Raw genomic sequence first — 21504 nt, 5'->3', positions numbered from 1 at the left:
AGGTGTATCTGAATGAGGTGAGGTGGTTAACTGTACAGGTGTATCTGAATGAGGTGAGGTGGTTAACTGTACAGGTGTATCTGAATGAGATGAGGTGGTTAACTGTACAGGGGTATCTGAATGAGGTGAGGTGGTTGGCTGTACAGGTGTATCTGAAGGAGATGAGATGCCCACATCACTGTACAGGTGTATCTGAATGAGATGAGGTGGTTTACTGTACAGGTGTATCTGAATGAGGTGGTTAACTGTACAGGGGTATCTGAATTAGGTGAGGTGGTTAACTGTACAGGGGTATCTGAATGAGGTGAGGTGGTTAACTGTACAGGTGTATCTGAATGAAATGAGGTGGTTGACTGTGCAGGGGTATCTGAATGAGGTGAGGTGGTTAACTGTACAGGGGTATCTGAATGAGGTGAGGTGGTTAACTGTACAGGTGTATCTGAATGAGGTGAGGTGGTTAGCTGTACAGGTGTATCTGAATGAGATGAGTTGGCCACATCACTGTACAGGTGTATCTGAATGAGGTGAGGTGGTTAACTGTACAGGTGTATCTGAATGAGGTGAGGTGGTTAACTGTACAGGTGTATCTGAATGAGATGAGGTGGTTAACTGTGCAGGGGTATCTGAATGAGGTGAGGTGGTTAACTGTACAAGGGTATCTGAATGAGATGAGGTGGTTAACTGTACAGGGGTATCTGAATGAGGTGAGGTGGTTAACTGTACAGGTGTATCTGAATGAGGTGAGGTGGTTAACTGTACAGGTGTATCTGAATGAGATGAGGTGGTTGACTGTGCAGGGGTATCTGAATGAGGTGAGGTGGTTAACTGTACAGGTGTATCTGAATGAGGTGAGGTGGTTAACTGTGCAGGTGTATCTGAATGAGATGAGGTGGTTAACTGTACAGGGGTATCTGAATGAGGTGAGGTGGTTAACTGTACAGGGGTATCTGAATGAGGTGAGGTGGTTAACTGTACAGGTGTATCTGAATGAGGTGAGGTGGTTAACTGTACAGGTGTATCTGAATGAGGTGAGGTGGTTAACTGTACAGGTGTATCTGAGTGAGGTGAGGTGGTTAACTGTACAGGTGTATCTGAATGAGATGAGGTGGTTAACTGTACAAGGGTATCTGAATGAGGTGAGGTGGTTAACTGTACAGGTGTATCTGAATGAGATGAGGTGGTTAACTGTACAGGTGTATCTGAATGAGGTGAGGTGGTTAACTGTACAGGTGTATCTGAATGAGATGAGGTGGTTAACTGTGCAGGGGTATCTGAATGAGGTGAGGTGGTTAACTGTACAAGGGTATCTGAATGAGATGAGGTGGTTAACTGTACAGGGGTATCTGAATGAGGTGAGGTGGTTAACTGTACAGGTGTATCTGAATGAGGTGAGGTGGTTAACTGTACAGGTGTATCTGAATGAGATGAGGTGGTTGACTGTGCAGGGGTATCTGAATGAGGTGAGGTGGTTAACTGTACAGGTGTATCTGAATGAGGTGAGGTGGTTAACTGTACAGGTGTATCTGAATGAGATGAGGTGGTTAACTGTACAGGGGTATCTGAATGAGGTGAGGTGGTTAACTGTACAGGGGTATCTGAATGAGATGAGGTGGTTAACTGTACAGGTGTATCTGAATGAGGTGAGGTGGTTAACTGTACAGGTGTATCTGAATGAGATGAGGTGGTTAACTGTACAGGGGTATCTGAATGAGGTGAGGTGGTTAACTGTACAGGTGTATCTGAATGAGATGAGGTGGTTAACTGTACAGGTGTATCTGAATGAGGTGAGGTGGTTAACTGTACAGGTGTATCTGAATGAGATGAGGTGGTTAACTGTGCAGGGGTATCTGAATGAGGTGAGGTGGTTAACTGTACAAGGGTATCTGAATGAGATGAGGTGGTTAACTGTACAGGGGTATCTGAATGAGGTGAGGTGGTTAACTGTACAGGTGTATCTGAATGAGGTGAGGTGGTTAACTGTACAGGTGTATCTGAATGAGATGAGGTGGTTGACTGTGCAGGGGTATCTGAATGAGGTGAGGTGGTTAACTGTACAGGTGTATCTGAATGAGGTGAGGTGGTTAACTGTACAGGTGTATCTGAATGAGATGAGGTGGTTAACTGTACAGGGGTATCTGAATGAGGTGAGGTGGTTAACTGTACAGGGGTATCTGAATGAGATGAGGTGGTTAACTGTACAGGTGTATCTGAATGAGGTGAGGTGGTTAACTGTACAGGTGTATCTGAATGAGGTGAGGTGGTTAACTGTACAGGTGTATCTGAATGAGGTGAGGTGGTTAACTGTACAGGTGTATCTGAATGAGATGAGGTGGTTAACTGTACAAGGGTATCTGAATGAGGTGAGGTGGTTAACTGTACAGGTGTATCTGAATGAGATGAGGTGGTTAACTGTACAGGGGTATCTGAATGAGGTGAGGTGGTTAACTGTACAGGTGTATCTGAATGAGCCTTGTCAAGCCTTGCCATGTGTTGCTTTCAGGGCTTTAAAGGAGGAAGTACAACATTTTTCTCCAGTGATGCTTCACAGAAGGTGCCAGTTGTACCTGTAAAAGGTAATGTTTTCAAGCTTACGATTCATACATATTAGTTTTCAGCACATCTGACCACAAGCTATTATCTACAATTAGAGGATATATCAATAACAAAATACCATCATATCAAGTACATATACAAATGTCCTATATCCTATCCTACCTGTCCCTGACTGCAGACTAAATAGTATCCTCAGTTATTAATTATCAAAAATACTTTTCAGCCGATTACTCCCCTTGAAACCCTCCCCGAATTCTCCTCAATCTGTACAACCACCCCATCAATACACCTTTACCCCTCCCCCTCATCTACCCAGGTTTTCCCTCCACTTAGCCCCTTCCACCCCTATCTCTTCTTCCCATTCTTCCACCCCATCTCTCTATCTGATGCCCTTCATTTATTGCTGTTATTATAACTTTGACCTTGAAGCTGTCACATTCCCAACAGGCTCAGCCCTGATATTCCAACATGACATTCTACATGAGGGGTCAGAGGTGCTGGAGGGAATGAAGTATTCTGTGAGGACTGATGTCATGTACTCAGCAGACCGAATAACAGATGCATCGGATGATGTCCCTGTCGATGAAGTGAACTCACCGACATGATGCAGTAAATTCCCCGACATGATGTAGTAAACTTCCTGACATGATGTAGCAAAACTTCCTGACGTGATGCAGTAAACCCACCCGACATGATGCAGTAAATTCCCTGACATAATGCAGTAAACTCCCTGACATGATGCAGTAAACTCCTGACATGATGTAGTAAGCTTCCCAACATGATGCTGTGAACTTCCCCGACATGATGCGGTAAACCTCTCTGACATGATGCAGTAAACTCCACAAGATGATGCAGTAAACTCCCCGACATGATGCTGTAAACTCTCCAACATGATGCAGTAGCACCCCCACCACCCGACATGATGCAGTAAGCCCCCCCAACATGATGCTGTTAAGTCCCCCCAATGTGATGCAGTAGACCTTCCCGACATGATGCAGTAAGCTTCCCGACATGATGCTGTAAACTCCCCGACATGATGCAGTATCCCCCCCAACATGATGCTGTAAACTCCCTGACATGAAACAGTAAACTCCCTGACATGATGCAGTAACTCCCTGACATGATGCAGTAAGCTTCCCGACATGATGTAGTAAACTCCCTGACATGATGCAGTAAACCCCCCTGATATGATGCTGTAAACCCCTGACATGATGCTGTAAACTTCTCAACATGATGCAGTAAGGTTCCAAACATGATGCAGTAAACTCCCTGACATGATGCAGTAAGCTTCCCAACATGATGTGGTAAACTCCCTGACATGATGCAGTAAACCCCCCTGATATGATGCTGTAAACTCCTGACTTGATGCAGTAAACTCCCTGACATGATGCAGTAAATTCCCGGACATGATGCAGTAAGCTCCCTGACATGATACAGTAAGCTTCCTAACATAATGTAGTAAACTCTCTGACATGATGTAGTAAACTCCAGAAGACATTATTCTAGAGTTGGGAAGCTGTCTCTCCTGGTGTGATGTTACCAGACGGAACCATCGTCATGACAACAACCCAGCCTTCCACTTATTGCAGGACTGTGTTGGATGTCATGCTTTCCTTCAGTAACATCGCCCCTTCTGTTTCCCCTTTGTGTTGCCTGTACTGTATGGGTCAACTATACAGGCACATTGTGATAATCCTTGATACAACTTCTGAATGAGAGATAATACATATGCTGCTGAATATGTGTGATGCTAGAGTTAAACCAGGAGCAGCCATTCTGTGCTGATGTCTTTGATGACGTTTGTGTCTGATGACAGGTATAACGTCTGTCTTATGACAGGTGTAATATATGTGTCTGATAACAGGTTAATGTATGTGTCTGATGACATTTATGGCTGTGTCTGATGACTGATGTAATGCTTTCATCTGATTACAGGAATAATGCCTGTGTCTTATGACAGGTATAATATCCGTGTCAGATGACAGCTATGTTTGAGCTGATGACAGGTATAATATCTGTGTCTGATGACAGCTATGTTTGTGCTGACGACAGGTAAAATATCTATGTTTGATTACAGGTGTAATGTTTGTGTCTTGCCTTGTAACATCTTTATAACATTGTCCCCCACTGAAACACGGAACAGGGATACTATGTATTCAGCAGCATCCGTCTGTCCATATGTACGTCCCATTACTTGTTAACGCCATATCTCATGAACTGCTATACCCAAAGTCTTCAAATTTGGTGACAGCCTACACTGGGAGATTATACAGGAGCCATCAAGTTTGTTGACCTTGTCTTTATTTTCAAGGTCACCATGACTCTTTGACCACTCTTCAAACTCTTGTTAATGCCATATCTCATGAACTGTTTTACCCAATTTCTTCAAATTTGGTGACAGCCTACAATGGGAAATTGCACAGACACCAGTCAAGTTTGTTGACCTTGACCTTATTTTCAAGGTCATCATGAATCTTTGACCACTCTTCAAACTCTTGTTAATGCCATATCTCATGAACTGTTTTACCCAATTTCTTCAAATTTGGTGACAACCTACATTGAGGGAATGCGCAGACACTAGTCAATTTTGTAGACCTTGATCTTATTATCAAGGTAACCACAACTCTCTGACCACTCTTCAAACTCTTGTTAATGTGATACCTCATGAACTGTTGTACTGAATGACTTTATAGTCTGGCAGAAAATGTTTCAGAACGGTGTTAGGTAAATTTACTTTAAAAGTATAAGTGCTATTTGTTTCCAGCTATTCGAGGCTTTATAATTCTTCTACCATTGAGGATTTGAATTGTCATAATTTATCACTCGATAATAAGAAAGTTGTCTATAAGAGCTGTCATTATTTCAAGTCACAACAACACCTCACATGTCAAGGGTGTTGAGCTACTTACCAGAACAGCGACCCGGTCATGCAAATAGGCAGGTCAAATGTCACATTCTTACATTATCTCGGCTGGTCATGTCACATGACTTCAAGCACGTGCATTTTGCATTAGTTAACAATGTCAATACTGGTGTAGGGCAGAAGGGGTTGTCTCAAAATGAAATATGTCACATAATTTATATGATTTTTGAAATTGCTATTGCAATGTCTTTTCATGCACATGTTTATAACAGAGCATTTTGATTGTGAAGTTTCCATGAAAATATTTTGAGCTTGGAAGTAGTTATGGGAAAGGTTTGTTTTCTAGGCATTATTCACAGTCCATTAATGATATTTCTGTAAACTATGCCAGTACACATTACTGAAGTGGGTCTTTCATTTGTATTTTTGGGGTTGATCACTTACCTGTTTTCCTCAAATTTTTCAAGATTTTTCAATCACAAAGCATCTCTTCTTTTTTCTTATTGTTCTCAAGTAATTTATTCTTGATTTTACGATGTCATGCTGTTCACACATGGCAAGTTTTATCCCCTGAACACTTTTACATTTCTAACCAAATTTCAGCAACAATTTGCAAATAGTATAACGAGAGACATCAAGCTGGTGGTCTTGAGCAAGGATTTGGTTCAATCGTTGTACTGACACATGCACATTTTGATGTGTTAGTTTTCTATTTATGTCCCTGACAAGCCTTGATTAAAACTATCCAGTTTTAATTTCCTACCAACTTTTGAGATGGTCCCTAGAATGTCTGTAGATGAGGCATGAATAATTCCACTCAACATGCCCTTTGAGAGATCCAAGGCATGTTGGGTCCGTTTGCGATACTTTTCAGGAGCTACAAATGGACGGCCCCTTTCACTTTCTCGTTTGAAATGATTATATATTTTTCGTATAATGTCTTTTGCATCAGTCAACAAATTGGATGTGGACATTTCTGTATGAGTAGATGTGTGTGCACTTAGTGAAATGCATGTGCTTGAAGTCATGTGACATTATCTGCCAAGCGTAATGTAAGGATTTGACATGTTACCTGCCTATTTGCATGACCGGGTGGCTGTTCTGGTAAGTAGCTCAGTTTTAAAGTAAAGTTAGCAAACACCTTATTTTCAAGGTCAACATGACCCTTTGACCACTCTTCAAAATCTTGTTAATGCGATCTCATGAACTGTTGTACCCAATGTCCTCAAATTTGGTGACAGCGTACATCGGGGGATTATGCAGACATCAGTTGATTTGGGTGAACTTGATTTTATTTTCAGTATGACTACAACACTTTGTCCACTTTTCAAAGTTGTGTTAACACAATATTCCATAGAACATTGCAACCAATGTCCTCAATGCTATTGACAGCGTACATTGGGTGATTATTCAGACAACAGTCATTTCAAGCATCTTGTGTGTGAGCAAAAATTAAAGAGTAGTGAATATGTTATAAATATTTCATTCATCTTTAGCGGCAGGGGTCATTGCCATGTTGGTGGCAAAAACTTGTTACTTGTTGTGTCTGCTCTGTTGTTTACAGTTTATAGTACAATCTGTGATGTACAGCTGTTTTTATTGAGATATATTTACAGACTGCCTTTGTTGACAGTTTATGGTGAAATGTGTCATGTACAAATGTATTTTGTTGAGATATATTTAGTGATTGCCTTTGTTGACAGTTTATAGTGCAATATGTGATGTACATGGGACTGAGAAATGTTTGATAGTATCTGATAAGCACAATCTACTTCAGACATATGTTCTCCTGGAACTGAAGACATAAGGAGATAGAATAAGTGTTCATGTATACGAAGCACAATGTTTTCTTCAGAATGTCCGTCTCCTTCATGCATGTATTTACACATTCATGGCCATCATTTGGATCTGCTGTTATTTTACATTTACCCATGGAAGGTGTGTGTCTGGCTGTGTTGGTTAAACGGTTGTTACCTGACCAGAAGCTGTTGTCATTATAGTATTCAGGTTTGGTTCAAACCACTTTGGTTTTTTATCCATTTATCTCTTTATGGATGTTGTATTTTGTTGCCATTAAACTTTTACTATATGACAGCATTGCTTTACTTTCATGTGGCCTTTAGAAGCACTCCAGGAATGTTATAACATGGTACACCATGCATATACTTGACATTGTGTTTGGACACAGGCCTCCGTCATGATGCGTCAACAGCTGCCACACCGTCGTCATGCTATATATGTGTATGTATAACAAGAGTCATCAGAAGATGACATATTCCTCTGGATCCCACATAAGGACAAATCATATGACGATTACTTGATCAAGTTTGAATCATTTCCGTGGAACTAATGAAAAGTATAAATGCCATATATCTGTAAACAGCAAAAGGCACTATTTCAAGAACTGTCTGATATATCTGCCAAGATCTGTTGAGAAATACCAAATGGTTTTCGAGTTGTACTCTGTAAACGAAGCCCATCCCTCCTTTTTATGACTAAGTCCGCATTGTTTTCATGGAAACTGAGAAAAATAAAAGTGCCAAAATGACTTTTTGCGTAAATAGCAAAAGGCACCACTTTGGGGTCTAAGCTCACATATGTGCCTAGGTTAGATGAAAGATATTAAGAAGATTTTGAGTTGTGCTCCGGAAACGAAGACCATCCCCCACCTTTTGAGACTGGCACCCCTATAGGTTCTGACTGACATGTCTGTCAAGTTTTGCAGATAAGTATTGAATGGAACGTTTTGGTCTTAGTCTAATGGTGGGGTGGGCTTAGTTTCCTGAGCATAACTCATAACCGTCCAATACTTTTCTGAAAAACGTGATAGATATATCAGTCAGAACCGAAAGTGGTGCCTTTTACTATTTACAGGTTTTTGTGATTTATTACTTTCTTGGTTTCCATAGAAACGTTTTGGACTTAGTCTGAAAATGGAGGGATGGGTGTCATTTCCGGAGCATAACTCTAAAACCATTCAATACTTTTCTGCAAAACTTGATAGATATATCAATCCGAACCTAAAGTGGTGCCATTTGCTATTTACAGGTGTTTGTGACTTCTTATTTTCTCGTTTTCCATGGAAACGTTTCGGAGTTAGTATCAAAAGGGATGGGTTCCGTTTCCAGATCAGAACTCAAAAACTTATTAATATCTGTCAGCAAAACCTGGCATATATTGGAGGCAGACCATAAAGTGTTGCCTTTTGCTATTTACAGGTTTTGGTGATTTATGATTTTCCCAATTTCCCTTGTCTCAGTGGGGAGGGATGGACTTCGTGTCCAGAGCACAACTCGAAAAGTTCTTAATATTGTTCAGCAAAACTTGGCAGATATGTGTGGCAGACCCCCAAAATTTACAGATTTTTGTGATTTATCATTTTCCCAGTTTCCATGGAAACGATTCTGACTTAATCTCAAAATGGAGGGCTGGGTTTCATTTCTAGAGCACAACTCGAAAACCATTTGATATCTTTCAATAGTTCTTGGCAGACATATGAGACAGATCTTGAAGTGGTGCATTTTGCTGTTTGCAGATACATGGCATGTATATTTTCCATGACTTCCAAAAGATTCAAACCTAGTCTAGAAAAGCATCAAGTAACTGTCAGATGATTTGTCCTTTCAAATATGTTGGGGGCCGAGCGAAATATGTCGATGATGGTGTATTACAAAGGACACTTTTGAAATGCCCATTTTGAAATTATTCTTACCTACACTGTGAACGATAGTTGACTTATAAACTGATAACCTCCATGCTGAAACTATTGAGGATTAAGCTACCATGGAGTCTCACTGTCACTATTGAAAGTTTGGAGGGGTCGTCTCAAAAGCAAAACCAGAAGATGGATGAGGTTGGCCTGGGAGATGGAGATATCAGCTGAGATATCCTAGTCCGTTAGGGAATTAAAGTGGGGGAAGGACACGACAAGTCATAACAATTTACAAATACTGTCCAGTCCTGTCGATCGAGTGCCCACCTATATGGTTCACGTTTGGCCAGCTGGCTAAGCACAAGGCTAATATTGTGGGGATCCAGCTAGCCAGAGGCGACAGGATCAAGCCAACTTGTGGCCGGGTGTAAAAACCTTGGGAGTCAACTCTGTGTGCACTCTTTCCGTGTTGTCACAGCTCCTAGTGTACAGTACACAACCCTGTACAGTTAACAGAACCCACGAACCTGCTGGTATAAGACCAGACGGTGGTCACATCAATACGTGCAAACACGTAGTTGTGGGTACAACAACTGCTGAGAACCTGGACAAAATGCTTTGACTATATGTCCCAGTCCACCCAGCCGAGAGTGGGTACCTCGTAAGGATGAGAAAGCCATAGTAAACTCAGGCTGTAACAGTTGCATACTCCCAAGGGAGTTGAGATTGATAATACGATGTGCCGTTGAGACTGACATCCAATGACCTTGGGGAAAAATATAAACACATTGATCAAGAACTAGTTGCATGGATATGTGCGCTATCTAAATATCCTATTAACCGAAATCTATTTTGAGACCTTTAATGCAATGGCTGATTTAAGCTTTACTATGGGCATCAGGTATTTTACTTTTTACACATATCTCAACATAAACTTTCTGAGTAAAAGACACCTAAAAAGGTAATCAAGGAGTGATACATCTTCGTCACACAGAAAAAAACCAAAATATCTTTGAGATGACCCCCATGTGCACATGCATTTCTTGCAGTGTGACTCGACGGTCCATCGTCATACCTGGCTGAGCGACCTACTTGTCATATATAGTGTGATCTATTGTTTTCCGCAGACATTCATATATTTCTGTCCGAGTTTACCTGTAAACATGCTTGTCTGGAAATCCTCTTACCATTCCACCGAATGCCCAGCTAGGCCAAAGTCGGTTAGTTCGACAGTATGCTATTTGCAGCTGTGTAAATTTCGGAGTAATAACAGGGACACAGTAACAGCAGGGACACAGAGTAACAACAGAGACACAGAGTAACAGCAGGGACACAGAGTAACAGCAGGGACACAGAGTAACAACAGGGACACAGAGTAACAACAGGGACACAGTAACAGCAGGGACACAGAGTAACAACAGGGACAGAGAGTAACAACAGGGGCACAGAGTAACAACAGGGGCACAGTAACAACAGGGACACACAGTAACAGCAGTAACAACAGGGACACAGAGTAACAGCAGGGACACGCAGCAACAGCAGGGACACACAGCAACAACAGGGACACAGAGTAACAACAGGGACACAGTAACAGCAGGGACACAGAGTAACAGCCTAAACAACACTTCTGACAGTACTTTATTACGTTCAGATATATCCTGGAATAACGGATACATATTGGAATAACGGATACATACTGGAATGACGGATATATACTGGAATAATGGATATACTAAATTGTGATGTGCGTCTGTGTCTTATAACACTAATTGGTGCCACCAAGCAGGTCATTAACTCTTGATGGCAAATCCAGAAGTAGGTCATTAACTCCAGATGATGGTATCAGAAAGTAGATCAGTCAACCAAGTTGGTATCACCCAATAACCCAAACCCTGGTGTCACGATAAAAATGTTGATAACCCTGCTAGTTCAGAGTGCCCGTGAGGTGACAGGAAGCTATGTACATTGAATCAAACGTGTAACAAAAGAAACAGTGAACATTTAGTGAACACGGAAAATCTACCTACTCCTGGTCAATCACTTGAGATTTGTCTTCGAAGAATCATGCAAAAAAGCATTTATTAAACATATTTCACATCATCCCACCAGACTGGGAGACGTATTTCTCCGGAGTGAGTCCACATAGATCCACTCCATGGCACGGTACGGCGCCAACAGTTTGCAGAAGTACATGCCAGCGAATGATGGTGTGGTGTAATCGGCCGCTGTGATTAGAGAGGCAGATGTTACCTCCAGGGCATTCGCTGTTTCTTTCAGGTCCAATGTCTGCCCCGCCCACTGGATACCATGGCTAAGTTGGACATCGTCTTTGAAAACCAGTTTCCTCACTGCACGTTTCTGGTAGCGAGTTTTCGCCACACTAGAGGAAGAACTAAGAGCCAGCTGGAATGCAGCCTGTGGGAAGAGGATCGACAATTAAGTCAAAAACAACAATCTCCATACAGTGTGACACATCGCTTACAGCAACCTCCATATACTGACACACCATGTACAACTATCTCCATGCAATGACATACTCCATACAGTGTGACACACCATGTACAACAACCTCCATATACTGACACACCATGTACAACAATCTCTATACAGTGTGACACACCATGTACAACTCTCTCCATACAATGACATACTCCATACAGTGTGACACACCATGTACAACAATCTGCATACAGTGTGACTTATCGCTTACAACAATCTTCATATACTGACACACCATGTACAACTATCTCCATGCAATGACACACTCCATACAGTGTGACACACCATGTACAACAATCTGCATACAGTGTGATGCACCATGTACAACAATCTCCATGCAGTGACACACTCCATACAGTGTGACACACCATGTACAACAATCTCCATACAGTGACACACTCCATACAGTGTGACACCATGTACAACAATCTCCTACACTGACACACCAAGTACAACAATCTCCTTAGTTACACTGTACAACAATCTCTATACAGTGACACACCATGTACAACAATATCTTCATGTACTGACACGCTATGAACAATCTCCATATAGTGACACACAATATACAGCTACCTCCAGACAGTGACACACAGTTATCTCTTTAACTGACACACAATGTAGAAAAATCTCCATACACTGACACACCAATCTCCACAAACTGACACCAATCTCCATACACTGACACACCAATCTCCACAACCTGACGTTCAGTTGGGGAACAAGTGATGCACACATTTGACACCATGTACAACAATCTCCTACACTGACACACCAAGTACAACAATCTCCTTTGTGACAGTGTACAACAATCTCCATACAGTGACACACCATGTACAACAACCTCCATATACTGACACACCATGTGCAATAATCTCCACACTGTGTGACACATCGCTTACAACAATCTACATATACTGACACACCATGTACAACAATCTCCGTTCAATGACACACTCCATACAGTGTGACACACCATGTACAACAATCTGCATACAATGACATGACACACGCCATACAGTGACAACAATCTCTATACAGTGACACACTCCATGCAGTGTGACACACCATGTACAACAATCTTCATATACTGACACACCATGTACAACTATCTCCACCATGTACAACTATCTCAATCTCCATACACTGACACACCAATCTCCACAAACTGACACACCAATCTCCACAAACTGACATTCAGTTGGGGAACGACAAGTGATGCACGCATGAGGACAGAAGGTTCTTGGTTCGAATCCCAGCACAGGTACATAAGTCTCTCACCTTGTTGATGTCCTTACATGTGATGGTAGGACCAACTCCTGGCTTGGCCCCCGACATAGACTTTACGACTGCTTCGCGTGTCTTCATCTTGGCCTCCAGTTGATCTGGTGAAGCTTTGTTTGTGGAGACATCCAAGGGATTTAGAGGTAGCGACACGTGGGTGACAGTGTCGACGACGTTGGTGACGATGTCTGGACTGGTCTTCAAAAATGCATATTCGTTCTCCTCCTTGTTGGATATCTGTTATACACAGGTACAGACCAGATAACCTTTATGTATTATACACATATGCACAGCAGTTGACCTTTGTGTGTTACACAACAGTTGACCACTTCATTATGTTAAAACTTCTTCGACCTTCGATATTGCCAGCGGCGTGAGAGTCTACATCGAACCGTCGCTCTGTGCAGTGAACAAGAAGTTGTCATCCATGAAGGCGTGTGTTTCGCTATTTACTTACGAGTTTTTTAAAATGCTGACGCAGCATTTACTTTAAAGTAAGGAAAGACATGCATACAGTTGATGACAGCCCGGCTTACCTTTAGTGTCTTAGCGATGTCGCCCAGCAACAGCTTTTGGGCTTGGATGGTCCAACCGGACACATCCTGGTCATTCATGTCCAGAGTCTTGAGGGTAAGCAGCGGCTGCGATGAGAATGGGGGTTGTCATGAATGGGGTACCGTTGGGTCATGTTGTTTGGTGTTTAAGACTGCATTGAGCAATATTCCAGACATATGATGGTGGCCTGTAAATATTCCAGTCTGGACGAGGATTTCCAGCTGCTGACATCATGATCATTGTTGACATTCATCAACCAAATCATCAGCCTGACCATCCAGTACTGTATAACCTTGATGGATACGAAACTCTCTTACTTTCATGATGCGACTAGTAGCGTCATACGCCTGCTTGAGGGCGGCCTTGGCCTTCGTGACGTCGGTCGCCGGCTGCTGAAGCGTTGCAACCAGGAAGTTGTTGCAGTGCTGCGCAATCACTTTGTGCGCTGTTGCTTCACTGACTTCTGCGGGAAGGTCGACCTTGACGACCCCGGAGGGCATGGTGCCGGAAGCGAATTGGGCGTGGTTGATGCCAGACATGATGACGACGGGAGTACGGTACATGGCGTTGGCGTTCTTTGAAACGTCGCTCTGCAACTCTCTGGAATACACGTTGTGCACATGCTGGCGGGGTTTAAACAGGCGTAAGCTGGGTTAATCATATATAAGTTGGCATGAAGGTCAAATGAAGAAACCTGTCATGTGAAGAGATTAGGGGTCGTATTTTCTTTCCGTGATATTATCTACATACTCGTTTGCTGCTGGTGAGGGATACGACAATGAACTGATCCTTAAACTCACTGGAAGCTGTCGGCGATCCTGGTGATGCGAGTATTGCCGTCCAAGTCGCCGGAGATAGTGAGGACAGGAACAGGATACAGGGACAGGGGATTCCCCGTGGTGATGTAGGACGCCAGCAGCAGAATGCCTTTTAACTGATTGGCATGAGACTTTCCATAGTTTCCAACAAGGACCCCTTTCAAGAAAGAGTAATATTTGTCGGCTTTTAAAAAGACGTACAGTCAAATACTGCTTTTACAGCTCTGTTCTGGGAAAACCAATCTTCCGCCCTATTTATTTCACATTTGCTCACAAAACTCGCCATTGTCGACCACAATATGAGATTAAAGTTGGTTTAATGTTCATCCCCTATAAGGAGTTAATGGGTGTTCAACTCTTGATATAATTAGATTCTTCATTCGGTCAAACTGCATAGAAAATGTACTTGCTTAGTTTCGAGTGTTGCTGTTAATTCGGCAAATATGTAAAACATTCTCCGGCGAGTCTGATTATCGTGTTCATACACCTGAGTCTAACACTGACAAAAGCAGATTGACGTAATACCTCCGAGACTGTGTCCTGCCAAGAAGACGTTGTTTGACGTCATTCCGCTCTTCCGGAGCTGCGCAATAGCGTCCGTCACAGCTCCCGACAGCTGTATGGGATTCGGGAGATCTCCGATAAACTCTTCTAGAACAGCTACCCAGAGTTTCATGGGAGACGACCTCTGTATTTCCTGCCCTGTGTTGGACAAACACTAAAGATACTGTCCGTAGAAGTCTGTTATAAACACATTCCCAATAAACTTGTTACGATCAGATCACCAGATCCGTTTGGGGACCAATACATGAAGATCCTCACTACAAACGAACAAAGAGGGGTAATTACCCGACTAAGTGGGCTAATATCACCCCAGTAAGAAACAAGGTGAATACTGCCATATGAGAATTGCTTATTATATAAGTGCTCCTGAAGATAATGCGATATTAGGGTACCAAAATATCCTGTCGACCGAACGATGTCTTGCGAGATGAAAGTTTCCTGCTGTTGTTTTAAGTGATGACTCAAGGAAATCGCTAATGTACAAAATAACCTGGTTGAAGATCAGTCAGATGTAGGAGACTGATATCGAGATCATCCTGGTTGCCAGCTTTTTTCTGACTCCTTCTTAACGAAGATAGAGCTTACTCAAGATGAGACTAGACACATTTTATTACCAGTAGACGGGACAAAAGTAATCAATACAGGTGAGGTAGACAATAAAATCCTCAATTACTCAGCAAACACTTTAGCACCCTTATTCACAACTTATTTGACTGATCTTTCCATCCCGTATTTCCATCGGCATGGCAGTAGGAATCAGTAATATCTATTCATAGGAAAAGTTCAAATGTTCACATTGTGTCCTGTTTCAAACACGTAAGTATTTGAGAAATGTTTACCTGAATACGTATTCAGCTTCCTCAAAGGTAATGATTTGTTAACACACTCACAGGCAGGATAAATGCCAAGAGATTCCTCAGCATGTCAGTTACCGTGACTTTAAAGCCGTTGAAAACGGAAAGGAAATTAAAGCAGTCTTTTGTGATATAAGTAAAGTCTGGAGTGAGTGAGTGAGTGAGTTGAGTTTTACGCCGCATGTGTCAACCAAGTCAGCGATCCTGACCACCCGATCCCGTTAGTCGCCTCTTACGACAAGCTGAGTCGCCTTCTATGGCAAGCATGGGTTGCTGAAGGCCTATTCTACCCCGGGACCTTCACAGGTCGATAAGGTCTGGAGCATAGTTAGAGAATTGTTATTCACAAACAGATACTACACGTCATTCAAGGTTGGAAGGACGCAGGATTCTTTTCTCGGGCCACTGCTGTTTTCTACTGAGATCGACGGCATTGTGTCTGGTACTGACAGTGATATTCGTGTCTTGGCTACCGATACACGGCTGTATATCATGACAGAAGACCCTAGCTACTGTAGATGCTCCTTGTCTTACGATGATTTGCGTCAAATCTCCCACCCGATTCATCAGTTGCAGGTAACATTACGCCCCAATAAAACCGAATGCATACAATTTTGATTTCAAACCAATCCTTCTGTGAAGTACAACCTCCTCATACTTGGAGGGTATAAGCCACATACATGTATATTTAGGAATGCTTTCACAAAGCGACTCATCATATTAGTCGCTAAGCTGATCCAATGATCAGATGTCTGAAGAGTTTTAAATGCCGTCTATCAAGAAACATCCTGGAAACTGTGTATAAATGTTACATCTGTCATAGACTAAATCATTTCAATAAGTTTCCTTAAAACATCATTTATTCAAACAATCTATTTGTTTCAATATAAGTCCAAATCCTCCCTAAGTCGCCTAATCTTACGCATGTACTTGTGCATGGGCCAGTGACCTTGCACAATGTGGCGTAATGGCCCTGTGTATAAAAACCTGGCTGATATGGTCAGTGGACAGACCATCCAGCGAGACCATCCAGGAGACCATCCAGCGAGACCATCCAGTGAGACCATCCAGCGAGACCATCCAGCGAGACCATCCAGCGAGACCAACCATGGAGTCTAGATCATCGACAGAAGTGGGCGGATTGTGCGGGTAGTCGGGGTGTCGGCCAAGGCCGTCGCCCCACCTACGACTACGTCGACGATGAAGAATCGCCGTCGGACTTCTAATATGTGTGTAAGTGACAGAGCGGGTCTCCACATCGGGATCATTGGCCATTCAGTCCTGATGTGCGTTCTGTCACATGTTTACCACTGTATTTTACCATTTTGACCATCCTTCGACCAAACAGTAATAAAACATGGCTGCTGCTGTCTTCATCTCTACAAGTGACTCCTGTCTTCCCTGTCTCTTGTCCACCATCCTAAACTACCACCCGAGAGCGCAAACGACGGACGCTCTTGGACAGATGGTGGAGAATCCGGGTAGCGTGAGTTTGCTGTGACTCACGCACGATTCCCCTACCCTAACTCGCAGCAAAGCAACTGGTAGTTTAGAAATGGTGGTTGACAAGAGCAGCGTCAACGTCGGGCGCCATGTTGGCGGAAGAACGAAGACATCAGACAGACAGCCGACCTGACTATCATCAACGAGACAGCAGTCCATAACCACCAGCCTTCACAAAATCATTGAAAACAACAAGACCTAGCAAAGTCCATTTGTGAATACAACAACTATCAACGTCATCCTTCAAGATCATATCAATACTCAAGATTCTTCATCAAGTGCTTCACGTCGTGCTCGTGTGACAGTGTATGTGAACTCTTGTTCGAACGTTCTCAAAACTTATGTGTTTATACGCTTCTCTCGGACATTCTTGTTCATGCAAGGTATGTGGAATCCTCTCCAAGCGTTCATGTTCATGTGTCTATATATGTCCCCTTTTCATTGATTGAGTATGTATTGCTATCTGTACGTGATGTTATGAGGCGTACTTCTTTATTAGATTAAGTTTTTGAAGTCGGTTAGGCTCTTACTTTACTACATATTCTTGCATATACACATTTAATGCAGATCAACGCTATCTGCGGGTTCCGAGTCGTCCCACTCAAATCAGACTCCCGGTTTCAAGGATTTTTCTAACAATTTGTTCCTCTATAACTTTTACTATAGACATTAGCTTATAATGAGTTATGCAATACTGTAATTACTCTTCGTGAAAACGTCTAAATCTTTTTATGTGGTAATAGCAGTCGTAGAAGTATAATAAGTTTTGTCTCTCCAAGCTTATTTGATGGAGACTGTTTATCCAGTCTACATCCTACTTCTTCGTTTTGCCAACGTGTTTTTGTGCCTAGTTATGATACCGGCGAAAATTTAGTATCCATGTGCATAATACTTTCTATGGTAACTGGCACACAATATACAATTCGCTAAAATATCTACGAGCCAATTGCACTTGAATTAATTTTTCATCAACTTTCGGTTTAGACTTTTGAAGTTGGTTAGGTTTATTTTTTTTCTCATGCCAATTCTACTTTTAGTGCAGATCACATCTACATCTGCTAGCCTTGTCGAGTCTAGGCTCACTAATATAAGACTCCCAATTTCAAAGATCTTACTGTTGTCATGAAAATATCACATTCAAATGCAAACGACGACGCATTACGCACATTCTGTTTTTGTTCCTGTAAGTCATACGTGTACTTATCAGTCAGGTATTCCGACTGTATGGTCGACCGTGAGCAGGATTTTGCCGCTCGGTGGAAACGTCCAATGTTTTATTTGTACGAGCTGGATAGCCGCTCACCTGTGTTTTTGTACGAGCTGGATAGCCGCTCACCTGTGTTTTTGTTAACGGCTGGAATCTCCGCTGACCTGTATTTTGTGTATAAACGTCCGGTATTGTTATTGTTATGTTTCGCCTGACCAATGTTGACAATTCGATTCATTTATTACTTTGACGTTCTTGTATATGCCATTACGATTATGTGACTTATGATCGATGCCTGTGCCAGAATATTGTCAACGCGTCAACGTTTTATGCCATTCACCGTATACATGTACATCCAATATTGTCACTATTCTTAAAAAGCGCTTTTGAGGACAAAAGCTCCACGACGTTCAGGGGTGTTGTCATAGACTAAATCATTTCTACAAGTTTCCTTAAAACTTCATTTATTCAAACGATCTATTTATTTCAACATAAGTCCAGGGTGCACCGAAATTCTATCCCCTTTGTCTATGTAATGTATTCAGCAAACATTCGGTGTATCCCCTCTTATCATAAACCCCCCTCCGGGCAGGACCCTTAATTCTCAAACGCTATCAATACATGTCAATTAACACCTCCCAAAGTCGCCTAATCTTACGCATGTACTTGTGCATGGGCCAGTGACCTTGCACAATGTGGCGTAATGGCCCTGTGTATAAAAACCTGGCTGATATGGTCAGTGGACAGACCATCCAGCGAGACCATCCAGGAGACCATCCAGCGAGACCATCCAGTGAGACCATCCAGCGAGACCATCCAGGAGACCATCCAGCGAGACCATCCAGTGAGACCATCCAGCGAGACCATCCAGCGAGACCATCCAGCGAGACCAACCATGGAGTCTAGATCATCGACAGAAGTGGGCGGATTGTGCGGGTAGTCGGGGTGTCGGCCAAGGCCGTCGCCCCACCTACGACTACGTCGACGATGAAGAATCGCCGTCGGACTTCTAATATGTGTGTAAGTGACAGAGCGGGTCTCCACATCGGGATCATTGGCCATTCAGTCCTGATGTGCGTTCTGTCACATGTTTACCACTGTATTTTACCATTTTGACCATCCTTCGACCAAACAGTAATAAAACATGGCTGCTGCTGTCTTCATCTCTAACGCCGACTCATGTCCTCCCTGTTTCTTGTCCACCATCCTAAACTACCACCCGAGAGCGACCACGACGATCGCTCTTGGACACATCTGACATATCTTTCACTATATTCGCACATTTGGGATAACTGAAGTTCCGAACAATAGTGTATTCTAGAAAACACACTCTTGGACTCTCTCAGAACTATATGTTGTACTGTCATGAAACACTGTATAAATAAACCCAAAACCTAAGACAGTACTGTGATAAACTAATTCTTTTCTATAAAATGCTTGAGCATCTGTCCCGAGGTCATCTTTGCAATGTGATTGTGACCTCGACACTGACCTATACAACAAACACAAATCGAACCGAACATACTGTACCTGAGGATAACACACCCAAAAAGGTTTTGAACTATTTCATCACGCGTGTGAAGTATACACAGATAAGAAGTAACTTATATTTTATTACGTTATTACGTGGGTTATAATCAGGAAACCATTATGGATGGAAACAGAGTCTTACTACTCTCTGATAAGGCTGGGAAACAGTCATCTAGCAGAGGTTTCGACATCAGTCTCGTCCCAGTTTCCGGTGCAATGCTATCTTTAGACTTGTGCTAGATTTAATCGGAAAAATCTGGATAGTGCTACCAGGAGCTGATCCTAGAATCATCCGTCTCAGAGTATGATGTAGAATTTTCTTGCATCTTACTGTTGTGTAGTGTTTGCTTCTCGTCTCACATTTCATCACAATCGACAAGAAGACCAACATTTGTATGTGATGATCATGCATATATAGGGTCACATAGAGAGAAATGTTATGACCTACCTAGAGGGATGTACTGCTGGCCCTTAACGTAAGCCCCGGGCACGATGATTAGGGCAGCCTCAGGGCCGTGTTTACCCTGTGGGGTCAAGATGTGGGGGGTGACTGCGAGGGCCGAGCCTAAAACTGAAGTCAGCACCAAAAGCGTTGTCGTCGTCATGTTGGGAACTGTACCAATTAATGTCGGAGAGGGAGGTGCTCTTTGTTTTTAATGTCTGACTTACGTAAATTGATAAGGCTGGGAAACTGGAATCTGGCAGAGGATACAACATGCTCTAGTCCTAGTTTATCGGCTCTGTGCGTACGTGCTCGTTAACAAACACGATGACCGAACAAAAGGAAACGTCACCCCACCAAACATTTTACCAGATATGTTTCAACTTAATTTTTATTATTTCATTTTCACTTTTTATATGTTAGCTGCACCTGGTTCGTAGCCAATGTTCAAGAAAGTTTCGTTTCTAATTCTGTATTTGATGCAAAAACATGTCGTCAAAACGCAGCTACTAGACCACGTTTTTGTGCGTATGTCATGAAAATGACAATGGTCAGATGTCTGAAGTGTCATCCCTATAAGAACAGCCACCGAATTATTCAGCAGCCACGATTTTCAAGGGAACAGAGGGACCATGCTTTGGGAAGACTGGCTAGACTGCAAGACATGTTGTAAATCATTTTCTGTTCATGTTCGAACAATATACCGTCTGCAGCAACAGTGAATGATTGTCTGCAGCAACAGTGAATGATTGTCTGCAGCAACAGTGAATGATTGTCTACTTGTACGGTCAGACAGATATAGGTAAGTCGAAAACAGTGATTTAAAGACGTCTTTAGTGGTTGCATTTCTGGGGTATAGGGGAAGCGAATTCCAGAATTGTCAGTTGTCGAAAGAGAAAACGTGTTCGAAACGTCCATTTGGTTGGGTCAAGAGAGAGTCACAGGAGGATCTGAGATTCCGCTGAGGTGAGTAAGGGGAGAAAAGTTCTTTGAGATAGGATGGACAGTTTACATTGTAGAGACAGTCGTGAGTGAGGGCGAGGAGTTTGAAAATGACGCTTGCACAGATGGGAAGCCAGTGAAGTGACTGAAGCAGAGAGATATGGTAATAGCGTGAACAACGGCAGATACATCGGGCAGCTGACTTCTGGATTCTTTGAAGTTTCGTAATTGATTTTGA

General features: G+C 42.6%; 2 protein-coding genes across 2 annotated transcripts in view; one reads left to right on the top strand and one right to left on the bottom strand.

The window, feature by feature from the left end:
* Positions 1–7510, top strand: part of LOC137261360 (uncharacterized) — a 38040-nt gene extending 30530 nt beyond the window's left edge. Inside the window, exons 6-7 of the mRNA XM_067799101.1 lie at positions 2501–2573; positions 3001–7510. Of these exons, the coding sequence (XP_067655202.1) occupies positions 2501–2573; positions 3001–3158 (231 nt within the window). The 3' untranslated portion in view covers positions 3159–7510. The remainder of the gene's footprint in view (positions 1–2500; positions 2574–3000) is intronic.
* A 3655-nt stretch (positions 7511–11165) lies between these two features.
* Positions 11166–20487, bottom strand: LOC137260904 (uncharacterized). Its single transcript, XM_067798443.1, has 7 exons — positions 20331–20487; positions 14750–14926; positions 14207–14381; positions 13724–14006; positions 13388–13492; positions 12849–13088; positions 11166–11483 (listed from the first exon to the last, which is right to left on the bottom strand). The coding sequence occupies exons 1-7, from the start codon at positions 20485–20487 to the stop codon at positions 11166–11168; spliced, it is 1455 nt and encodes a 484-aa protein (XP_067654544.1).
* Between the last annotated feature and the right edge of the window lie 1017 nt (positions 20488–21504).

The sequence above is a fragment of the Haliotis asinina genome, chromosome 14 (assembly GCF_037392515.1).
Source record: "Haliotis asinina isolate JCU_RB_2024 chromosome 14, JCU_Hal_asi_v2, whole genome shotgun sequence".
In the NCBI taxonomy this organism is placed as follows: domain Eukaryota; kingdom Metazoa; phylum Mollusca; class Gastropoda; order Lepetellida; family Haliotidae; genus Haliotis; species Haliotis asinina.
The sequence above is the reverse complement of the archived record's forward strand: the minus strand, read 5'-3'. Positions and strand labels throughout refer to the sequence as shown.

Coding starts and splice junctions, on each gene's coding strand:
- LOC137260904 (XM_067798443.1), bottom strand. CDS start 20,487: ATGACGACGACAACGCTTTTGGTGCTGACTTCAGTTTTAGGCTCGGCC. Junction 13,493..13,723: donor CTACTAGTCGCATCATGAAA/GTAAGAGAGTTT, acceptor TTCTCATCGCAG/CCGCTGCTTACCCTCAAGAC. Junction 13,089..13,387: donor ACATCGCTAAGACACTAAAG/GTAAGCCGGGCT, acceptor TGTGTATAACAG/ATATCCAACAAGGAGGAGAA.